The sequence below is a fragment of the Watersipora subatra genome, chromosome 11, assembly GCF_963576615.1.
Source record: "Watersipora subatra chromosome 11, tzWatSuba1.1, whole genome shotgun sequence".
NCBI lineage: Eukaryota > Metazoa > Bryozoa > Gymnolaemata > Cheilostomatida > Watersiporidae > Watersipora > Watersipora subatra.
The window spans coordinates 15,978,320-15,990,647 of NC_088718.1; the positions used below are offsets into that span (position 1 = coordinate 15,978,320).

Genomic DNA, 12,328 nt, shown 5'->3' on the forward strand with positions numbered 1-12,328 from the left:
TCAAGTGACTCAAGCATGACATGTTTTCACAATTTTATTGGCTCATAATGACATCACATAGAACAGTCGAGTGACTCGCGTGTTCAAGTAAGTTGTTACAACTGTTGATAATGGGACATGACTACTAAAATACTTGACTGAGTTCAATCAACTGATATCACACATAGGCTTGTGTTGGTATAATTACAGTGTCAAAATATAAAATGTAATATGCACAGAGCGCTTCAGCACCCGTAATATTTTGTAAAAACTTACAACAGCTCATTAACTATGTAATGTAACTATTGTAATGCTTCCACTATAAGAAAGTACTGGTATAAATATGCATTTTTAACAGATGTCAAAATATGTACTTATCATATGACTATATATGGGAGTTGTCTGCTTTATTACCTGTATTACAAACAGACTGCAGCTAGATTAAAGCGTAAAAGAATATTACATCAAATAAAATATTAAATAGCCTGAAACCATGGACGTTTCTGCTTGCAATTTTGATATTGCATTATTATGGCACACAGATGGCACATTCAAGAGTTGGCTTCCCTCTGTTCATTGCTAACATAGCTTTCATTTGAGGCTCTTTTAGCAGCATACCTTTCTCTGAGCCATCGTATCATGCAGTAGGGCCACACTATTGAAGATGATAACAATAAAGCCCCTGCTATGTAGAAATATACCATCCGCCAACTGCCAAATCGTTCATATATAGCACCTGTAATAAATTGTCAAATTGTTCACATATAAGCACTTGTATCAAATTGTCATATCGTTCATATATAGCACCTGCAATAAGTTGCCAAATGTCAGTTACATAATTTGAATAGCTGCTACTAATTTTGATCATATTCTGATGCTAATACAAAGAAATTAAAAAGAAAATTAAAAATAAATTTAGCTCAATTGAACAGTGGTTCTTAGCTGATAGCTGATAATATCTGATAATATCAAAAATATGTTTTATTTAAAAAATTTGAGAATTTAGCAAAATAGTTGGTTTTAACAAGTAGAGGCTTTTATATGCAAATGAACATTGACACATTTAATAAGACTGTTGCAGTCTAAAAAGCTTCAAACCATTTGCTGCAGACTTTATATATCCTTTTAATATATTCCATTTGCTGCAGACTTTATATATCCTTTTAATATATTCTAGCAGTAAGTCTGGTATGGCTCGGGGTTTCTTTCAATTCAAAGTAAATTGCTGCACTACTTTCGGGACAACAAATCTAGGATTGCGTTCATTGAGGGCAATTGACCTTAATGAGTAGGAAATGCATTCTTGAATATTGGTGTTAACATCTCGAATTTGTTAAATGGTGATGCAGCGATACGGGAAATGAAAGTTTTATGAATGCCAATAGTGCCCAGAGTTGCTTGAATGCCACAAGTTCGAGTCCTGCACGCAGCAATCTTTTACCATGAACTTTAATAACCACCTATATTATTAAGGATGATTACAAGCCAATCATAATTGTATATATATGTATATGTATATATATATATGTATATATATATGTATATATATATATATATATATATATATATATATATATATATATATATATATATATATATATATATATATATATCACACTTCTGAAGAGTATATATATCACACTTCTGAAGTATCACACTTCTGAAGAGTGTGATACTTATTGTACCACATGAAACTATTAGTAATAAAATGTTTAACTTATAGAGTGAAGTTCCACTTATACATATTATATATATATATATATACATATATATATATATATATATATATATATATATATATGTATATATATATAATTATATATATAATTATATATATGTATATATATATAATTATATATATATATATATATAATTATATATATATATATGTATATATGTATATATATATGTATATATTTGTATATATATGTATATATATATGTATATATATATGTATATGTATATATACATATGTATATACATATATATACATATATATATATACATATATATACATATATATATACATATATACATACATATATATATGTAATTATATATATATAATTATATATATATACATACATATGTATATATAATTATATATATATATATATGTATGTATATATATATATAATTATATATATATAATTATATATATATATATATATGTATGTATGTATATATATATATGTATATATATGTATATATATGTATATGTATATATATATATATGTATATATATGTATATATATATATATATGTATATGTATATATACATATGTATATGCTAAATAGATATGCATATGTTGGTGAGATCACAGCTATTTATAAATGTACAAAGGACAAACTTTACGACTCAATAGACCTGGCTTCATCTCAGATAGAAAGCTAGTCATAAGAAAAATTCTAACAGTGCAGATCTGTGCCATATGTAACAAATATTTGATTAACGTGTTGACAATAATACGATCCTTGTCCTTAACAAAGCTGCAGTACTTTCACCAACCTAAGTGATATTTATGCTAATTATCTCCCTTTGTAAACAACCTCTCGATTTATTTGCTGTATGAGACAAAAGCCTTGACCCACCTGCTATATAAGATGTGCTAACAAATCCTATACTGGAGAAGAATAGTTCGATAGACATGCCACTTGTGATGTACTGTCGTCCCACCAGCTCCTCTATAACAACTGGCAGCAGGATAAACACCGATGTGCCGAACGCTGCCATTCCTATCAGCACCAGTGCAATTCCTACAACGTAAAAGTGGCTTGCACTCATTTGTAACTCTTCTATTATTTCTCTCTCTCTCTACCTCCCCCTTCCCTTCCCCCTTCCCACTTTCCCTCCCCATTCCCCATTCCTCATTCCCCTCCTCCTTCCCCTTCCTTTCTTTCTTTCTTTTTCTCCCTTTCTTCTTTTCCCTCTACCTTTCTGCCTCTCTCTCCCCCAAGATATAAAAAACAATTTTTGATGACAGGGAATAAATTAAGATTGTATGAACTGTATCAAGTATTGAATAGGGAAAAGGGGCCAGTACATCATTTGTCACCTCAAAACTCTGCTATAATTGTTTGTTTCTAGGCTATGAGCACTATAAAGGCAGGTTCATACTGTATCACCGTATGTTGGAGTTATCATCTCAGCGATTATTCGTCGACTATATGTACTGTACGCTGATAGCATCCCCAAAGCAGTGAGGAGCATATGTGAGGATATGTAGGGAAATGTTGCAGACCCACAACAGCCAACGCAATGTGCACCACTTCAGCGATTAAGATTGGCGGTCATAGAATGCTTGATCTATATCTTCTTCCATGAGAGTTGGTGCTGGACAACTATTTCATCATTTCCGCTACATAAGCACGAACGTTCACAGGAGAGAGCAGAGCTGTTCTGCGCCTGTTCATTACATGTTGCATGTTTCCTATTGTAACCTCTTATGAACGAAACAGACAAATATATGTATGAACTTTTGCACTAAGTATTGTACTTGTGGAGCAGTAAAGGTAGCGCAGAAAACCTTTCCCATACTGAATAACAACCAAGAAAACTCTGAAACATTTGCAGCGACATACTGTACTTGTAGATATATTAGAACACTAGCTGTGCTACCCGGCGTTGCCCGAGTAATAAAAAAGTCTTTAGACAGAAAGTTGATTTGTATTTAACATATAACAACATTTTCCGTTCTAACTTTCAACCTACATATCATGAGAAGTGTTTTGTGTAGTTGAAATAAACTAAGCGAGAAAATAAAAACAACTGTAAAGGTTGTCAAACTTTGTCAAACTTTGTCAAACAACCGTAAGCCTAACTTTCAAACTACATATCATGAGAAGTGTTTTGTGTAGTTGAAATAAACTAAGCGAGAAAATAAACACAACTGTAAAGGTTGTCAAACTTTGTCAAACTTTGTCAAACAACTGTAAGCCTAACTTTCAAACTTCACATGAGGAAATAGTTTTGTGCAAGTAGAATAAATTAAATAAATTAATAAAATGAAACGACTATAAAAAGGTTTAGATGTAAATGTGAAATGATTAGCAAGTAATAGCTAAATTAAGTCTGTTTTGCTGCGATTACAATAAAATATGATTCAGTAATTTGGCAATGATACAATCAATACGAACTAAAAAAACAAAATAAAAATCCTGAATATGTAGAAGTAATACCTAATAACAACTCTTGCATCCATCAAACTATCCATCAAAACTTTGAATACGGAGACACTCTTCCTCTACGAAGACTCTTCCCAAATAGACAATGTAATTGTCCGCGCGAGAAGAATTGGCCTTGACCTCAGATATAGTAATTGAACCTTGGGAAAAATATTTCTTAACAGAGGCATCGTAACGAGTAGCTGCGTATGTAAAATAATCAACGCTGGCTATAGCTATATCTATAGCTATAGATATAGCTATAGCTATAGCTATAGCTATAGATATAGCTATAGCTATATCTATAGCCCGAATGCCGACAGACATACAACAGACTTTGAGAAATGTAGATATAGAACTACAAACAAAAAGTAATTTTAAACTTTTGTTGAACTGTGTTTTAATGGTATTTAAACATTTACATGGGGTGTATAAGACAATAAGGTAAGGTATAAAGTTTATAATCAAATACTGTAATGTCTTGTGTATAAGCCGCCAGCATGTTTAGGGGGCAACCCAAATTTTGAAGGCTGTTTTTGAGTTTCAGGTATTACAGTGCATAAACAGCACCCGCTGTTCTCCATTCATTCAACTCATTTAGTTAAGCCATGTGAGTCATTTAACAATTCTACTGTCTGTCAGCGCACCTCGTCTGGCTGATGAGGTGGCAATCGACCAATGGGTGTTCTCATCGTTGCGGATAAAGTGTTACGCCTTCACCAAACCACGGTAAACAAGTAACAAATCAGCGAGCACATTTATAACGCGTGTAATGAAAAAAGGGCAAAATACAATGTAGCTTTTAGATTGGAAGTTGTGGACGTAGCTTTGGAAACTGTCAACTGAAATGCTGCAGTTTTTGGCATCAGCGGAGGGCAGCCCAACGAATGGAATCAAGTGCTGGAGATATCACATGACATTGACCACGACTAATGACCTCATTACGTCAGTACAAGATATTTACTAGCGTCTTATTGTTGAATATATTATTTTTAGCATTTGCTCTTTTTAAAGAGCACTCTACCCGAATGTAGTGAGAATTTTACAGATATAATATTTGGACTGCAAACATAAGCTACACCCCAAAACTTTTAAACAAAACTTTAGTTTCATAGGTGAGGCTTATACACGAGGAGATTTACGGTATGTTATATTTCACCAGGTATCTACAGCAACTTCCAACTGCTTGCTAGAATAGTCTGAGAAAAGAGCCAGGTTTACCTGCAAGGCCAGAGATGAAACCGCATATCAAACACATTACTCCGGGCGCAAAGATGCCAATTGCAAAGAGGGAGGTGTTGGTTAGGATTTTAGTGTCAGCAACATATCCTGTGAGAATGCGGCAGGGTATCTCAGCAGCTCCTGATATCATCATCGCCACCGCCACAGTTTCCTTGGAGATTCCTGTGCATGGATAAATTCCTATACATTTTCAGCCAGCTCTACTAACAAAGGTTAAAAGAGATCTAACCCTTTTGTGGAAATTTTTTTCAGGGTTTCCCCTCGGCAGTCAATGCCTCAATGCCAACTATAGGCAATGTGTGTCAGTATCTCTGGACAATTTGCCAAAAATTAGGATGTTTTTGAAACGTTTATTAAATATATCTAAACCTGCTCATAATCAAATGATATTTGATAAAACACTGAAAAAGCAAATCAAACAACCCGCAATAAGTGTGACAAATACAAAACAATTTTTAATTTTTGTGTCTAAAACCATCAAAATTCATACGACCATATCACCATATATACCATTCGTACCCATCAAGCGCGCATTCATCATCATTTTCCGACAACAGTTTTCAGCAAAATTACAGTTAGTATCACATAATTCTTCATTTGTATTACTACTACTTATCGCATCCAACACCTGAGTTCTATCAAGTTTTTTCATCATATTGTCTCACTAAAATTGTTATAACAACGAAGGAAGTTGATGTCGGTATTCGAAAATGTTAAAAAAATTAAGATAAATTTTTTGTCTAATGTTCTATGTAAGAATTAATTTGATTGGTTTGCACTGCTACTTGGAATCAGAATGTGTAAACAGAGCCACGTGGATGCCAGAAATACTGGCGTCAGGGTTCAAAGGGTTAAGAAGGGGGTAGATTGAAGGCACACTACACATGAAGGCACACCACACGACTCACCTGCCTCTTTACCGAGTGTTGGCACAAATTGAAGAACGATAAAAGCGCCAAAGACAAAGAAAGTCGCCGAGACTAGCACTAAGAGGAACTTTGGGATAAATATCACTCTCCACATAAATCTATCCTTCTGCGGTCTTTTGGGAGTGTCAGCAGTGGTTTCTGCCACCTCTTCTTCTTCCAGAAATGTGGCAGCACCGGCGATGTCACCAATGGAAGTATAATGGGCTTTTTTACTCTCAGGTGTTACAGCAAACTCAGATGAGATGAACACTGCACTTTCATCTTCATCATTATTCTTATACGAATTATTATTCTTCTTTTCATAACCTTCCTCTGCTTCCTACAACACCAATGTTTGTACTAAGTCATTGTATCACTTGATGCCATGAAATTTATGAATGGGAGGGTGTTACCTCACACGTAGGCATGCGCATGCCTACGTGTGAGGTTGTCATCTCACGCGTAGGCATGCGCATGCGCATGCACACACTCATCCACAAGCATTACACACATAGGCAAATGTGTGTGCGAACAGGCCTGCACATATGCATATAGAAGCTCATAAAATCTTGTAACAAGGAACTATTTAGGCATGCTAACTAGAGAATTCCAGTCTGCGTCTTGAAGTTTACATGTCATTTAATTTCAACCAAGCGCAATAAAACTTATCAAAAATGAACTAGTTGATAGAATTTGTATGAGAATGGTCAAATTTAAATAAGGTTTTTTGAAAATATTTAAAGGGTTTAAAAATTTGAGTCTCTTCATTTTTGTCTAACTAATATGAAGCTTAAAAGTAGAGTAGTTAACTTTATAGTAGTTAACTTTTCTAAGTGGACTCACTTAGAAATGACCAGCGAGGGATGGACAACTCCTAAATTTGATTAACTAAATCTCTAGCATCAAAAGTGTTAAACTCTGTGTTGCTCAAATTTTGCCGTTAGGATTGGGAACCAAAAATAAGGCTGGTTTAAAGGTGATATAGAACAAAGATGGTTCTAAGACTTAAATATAATAATTAGAAATCAACAGAATAAAAGCTTTTTTATGGCCAAGGCTGAGCCATTACCCTAACACCGACCCGCATCTATTTGTATGACGAGTGGCATTCACGCAAGTCCAGAATTATAGCGAGGTATTTCATGCATTGACCAACTAGCCATCATGTGACCAATCTATGATTAGCCAGCCTGACCTGTGTAAAGCTATTATAAGCTGTAATGACCTACATGTATATCAAACTACAATGAACTCTTACAGCCTATATAAGACTATAATGACCTATATTGAACTTTAAGTAGACATTATGACCTATATTGAACTAAAAATCTGACTATATTATACACTAGAAATTCCACTGTCATACAGCCCACGACCAAAGTGATATTGGAAAAAAAGAAAGGGTACTGATGGTTGAGAAATGCAATATTAGCAGTCAAATGGCACTGCAGCACAATAGGATAACTGCAACGGTAGCTGTAATGTACTATATGTGGGTGTTATTATATACAACAAGTAGCAATAATGAAAGGAAAAGATTATATGTTTATATCTCTTCCCTGCAATAGGAGAAATGCAATATTGGTCAATATTAGAAGTAAAATGCACTGATATTATTAGAATAACCAATATTATTAATATAGTAATAATATAAAACCAATGCACAATTTTGTTTACATTTTAAAACGTCATAGCTAACAATATCACGAAGTTGTGATATTTATATAAATTTTTAAAAATTCTGTACTACGTAGTCATTGTTCTGTAGCCATCCAAACTTATAATTAATTATTGTAATAATCTCATAAGAACCGTTAGAAAAAATATCATCGTCATTTTCTTTACTTACACTGCGTTGGACATCAGTTAGAATACCAAAGTACTCAAAATTGTCTAAAATGTCAGTTACTTTGAAATCGGCAAAAATGAAACGATTTCAGTACTCCTAACTTAATTACAGAAACCTTCGGCAATTCGACAATGCTATAGACTAGTAAAACATGCACGTTATTTTTTTCGTGAAATGCGCACGACTTAATCGTTCTATTCTCTGTCGCTCGGCGTTTTAATTTCCGGTCCTAACTTTGATAAAAGTGAGGCTTAGCAAGTTTTAATAATGATTTTCGGCCAAATAAATCTGTCTATTTATGTATAATCCGATCAGATGGGTTAGTTTTAGGAATTTGCGTCAACCTTTCAAAGGCTTGGTAACATATTTAAATAGGTTTATATGCGTTTTGTATCATTATGATACTTAAACGACTTTACTGAAAAATAGTTAAATTTGTTGATAGGATTTCGTTGCAAGGGTTTGGTGATGGCCGTTAACGGCTAATTTTTCGAGAGTTGTGTGCACATGTGCATTTATCATAAATCTCCCAAACCAATCGCTTCGCTCGTGTTTGGTTGTGGAATGAAATATGAAATTAGTCTGACAATATGACTAATATTAAACTACAACTATCCAATAAGACCTATATTAAACTACAAGTAGCCAATAAGACCTATATTAAACTACAAGTAGCCAATATGACCTATATTAAACAACAAGTGGCCAATATGACCTATATTATACTACAAGTAGCCATTATGACCTATATTAAACTACAAGTAGCCATTATGGCCTATATTAAACTACAAGTAGCCATTATGACCTATATTAAACTACAAATAGCCATTATGACCTATATTAAACTAAAAGTAGACAGTATGACCTATATTAAACGGTGATACTAGAATTCTCCGATGATCTTAGTAAAAATTTGTTTGTCCACAGCTATACAAGGCTGGTACTGACTTACCTATGTGAGTACTTCCATCACCTACCTTAACTACGATTAGCTTTGAAATAGCTAAAAATTTTAACTTGGCTGCACTCTTGAATTCAACTGAAAAAATTGCTGAACACAAAAAGTTATGCTAGCCCTAAGGCTAACTTAAACTAGCCCTAAGGCTAACAACTTACTTGGACAAAGCAAATTAATTAACCTTTTTGTCTAAAATTACTAAATAGTATTTATAGGGAGCATGAACAATTTTTCTCAGGTCAGCTTTAGTCTAGTTATTATATGCAATGCACAGGACTGCTAGTACCCTAGCAGTCCTGTGCATTGTGGGAGATAATTAGGTGTAATAACTCTGTGCAGAATTATTCTTGAAGGCACTTAGGTAGTTGATTGGTGCAGGTGGGAGAGTGTTGGTCTGATAAATAAAAAGTCATGAGTTCAAACGCACTTCCACCAACTTATTATAGTAAAAATTACCAGCTTGGCATTATCTCCCCTGCACAATAAAACTCGCAGAAACCCTGCAAAAACTACGCTACTGTTTTGGTGGCAGACAACCCTAAACTAAAAAACTTCTTACTTTTAAAGGAATCTCTTCTATCGGTGATGCTGCCGAGGAGGTAGAGCTGCCATCAGCTTTGTTGTGACTTCCTTGCCTCTCAACATAGTAGGACATGGGGCGGAACAGAGAGACGGGTATTAAAAACTGCAGCACGAACCCACCTGCAAGCAACAAGCATCTCAGTGAGCAAATAGACAGACTCTCCTTGTCTAGCTGTGTCACTAGAATCATAAGGCAGAAGGACATTGATGCAATGGAACTGTCCATAAATCAGAGATAGGGAAGCAAGTACGGGTCACACAAATCTACAGTATATGATGAGGTACATCTATAGAATCAGTTGGGCAGATGAGAATAAAGACGTAAGGCGTCAAATAAAAAGTACAAGACATCTCTGTGTACATAACGGTGATCTGCTGGAGGAATGTGGTCTATTCAGAGCATGAAAAAATTAAGCCTACATGTTATTAATCAATATTAACACTGATATGTTTATAAACCTGTACGCATTCATATATATACACCTGTACATACGCATTCATATTTATACACCTGTACACATTCATATTAATACACCTGTACACTTATGCGCCTGTATAATTCTATACCTGTCCATTTATACAACTGCATGCTTATACACCTGTTTGCTTATATTCATGTACACTTATACATTTATATACTTGCATGCCTGTCAGTATGTTTATACGCCTGTATACCTTGTATGCGTATGGGCCTGCATGCTTGTTCGCTTGTATACTTATGTGCCTGTATGCGTATATGTTTGTATGCTTGGAAACTTGAACGCTTTTACAATTGTACACTCAAACACTTGTATAGTATGTTTATGTATGAAATACAACATATTTGGCATACAATAAAAAATATATGTAAATAATATTTTTACTTGGCAATATTATCAGTTGTGCCACTAATTTTTATAAGAAAAATGAAGTTCGTAGTTTTTAACGTGATGACTATTTAAAGTCTTTACTTACTCGACAGCGTCTATAAAGACAGCGTCTATAAGGACAGCGTCTATATATAAGGACAGCGTCTATAAGGACAGCCTCTATAAGGACAGCATCTATAAGGACAGCGTCTATAAGGACAGCGTCTATAAGGACAGCGTCTATAAGGACAGCATCTATAAGGACAACATCTATAAGGATAGCGTCTATAAAGACAGCGTCTATAAGGACAGCGTCTATAAGGACAGCCTCTATAACGACAGCGTCTATAAAGACAGCATCTATAACGATAGCATCTATAATGACAGCACTTATGAATCTTTTACTAACTATTTCTATGTCTTGTCATTTTTCCTTAAAAGTCAACCTTGACTACTAGGTATCTATAAAACCTACTGCTATCTATCTATGAAAAATAATTCATGAAGCAAAATTGTCAGTAATTTGCAGCTTGTAAACAACTGTATTTAAGATCAATAAAGCTACTTCAATAGACAAAAAAGTATGTATTAACTTAATATTGGTTATCGCGGCGTGTCATAAAATATTAGAACAAAAAAACCCATTAAAGAAATTTCTTAAACCGATTTTTAGACTGAAACCAGAGTTGCTGCCTAATCTACTGAGTCAGCACTGAAACGAGAGTTGCTGCCTAATCTACAGAGTCAGCACTGAAACCAGAGTTGCTGCCTAATCTACAGAGTCAGCACTGAAACCAGAGTTGCTGCCTAATCTACTGAGTCAGCACTGAAACCAGAGTTGCTGCCTAATCTACTGAGCCATCACTGAAACGAGAGTTGATGCCTAATCTACTGAGTCAGCACTGAAACCAGAGTTGATGCCTAATCTACAGAGTCAGCACTGAAACCAGAGTAGCTACCTAATCTACTGAGTCAGCACTGAAACCAGAGTTGCTGCCTAATCTACTGAGTCAGCACTGAAACCAGAGTTGCTGCCTAATCTACAGAGTCAGCACTGAAACCAGAGTTGATGCCTAATCTACTGAGTCAGCACTGAAACCAGAGTTCATGTTTACTACTGCTGCTCGTGCAGTCAAATGTATTTTCAAGTTTTCATTGCTCTGCAATAACTCATATTTATATCTGCACTATAGAGAGCTCCAGAACTTCTACCAGTGTTGACACTTGGAGTGCAATTATTTTTTTTATTTTGTGCCGTAAAACTATCCTATCAAATGACAAGATAAAATGGGTGTTACTTTCTTATAGCCAGTGGCATTCGATGAAAAGATTCACAACCTCCCCTAGTAACTAAAGTTTGTTGGTAGAAGTTTATAATTAATTAACCATTTTTTATTTAAAGATATGAAAAGATTATATAAGTTAGCTTGATATTATTACACATTCACTAAAATGCCATAAAACTAAAATTAGAGTTCAGGTGCATCATAGAACATACAAATAAGATGCAGGCGCAGTTTTGACAGTTACAGTTTAAACTTTTATTTGTTATTTCGTCAATAACCTGTTTTTATATCACCAGCTTATATAGTATTTGATATATTTTTGTCTGCCCTCCAGTCTGTGGAATTTCATGCTTCAGCGTTTTGCAAGGCTGAAAAACTGCTGGTAGCCTGCGACTCTTTAGCCCTTTGACCCTGGCTGCTCACATTCCGGCATTCACGGGACTCTGTTTACACATGCTGTTTCCAAGTAGCAGCGCAAGTCAATCAAGTTTGTTCATAGAGCATTAGACCGG

General features: G+C 34.6%; 1 protein-coding gene across 1 annotated transcript in view; it reads right to left on the bottom strand.

The window, feature by feature from the left end:
- Window positions 1-16: 16 nt before the first annotated feature.
- Window positions 17-12,328, bottom strand: part of LOC137408472 (monocarboxylate transporter 12-B-like) — a 33,843-nt gene continuing 21,531 nt past the window's right edge. Inside the window, exons 5-9 of the mRNA XM_068095010.1 lie at window positions 9,660-9,802; window positions 6,294-6,633; window positions 5,365-5,547; window positions 2,572-2,736; window positions 17-715 (exon numbers count right to left, since the gene is read on the bottom strand). Coding sequence (XP_067951111.1) covers window positions 531-715; window positions 2,572-2,736; window positions 5,365-5,547; window positions 6,294-6,633; window positions 9,660-9,802 — 1,016 coding nt within the window. The 3' untranslated portion in view covers window positions 17-530. The remainder of the gene's footprint in view (window positions 716-2,571; window positions 2,737-5,364; window positions 5,548-6,293; window positions 6,634-9,659; window positions 9,803-12,328) is intronic.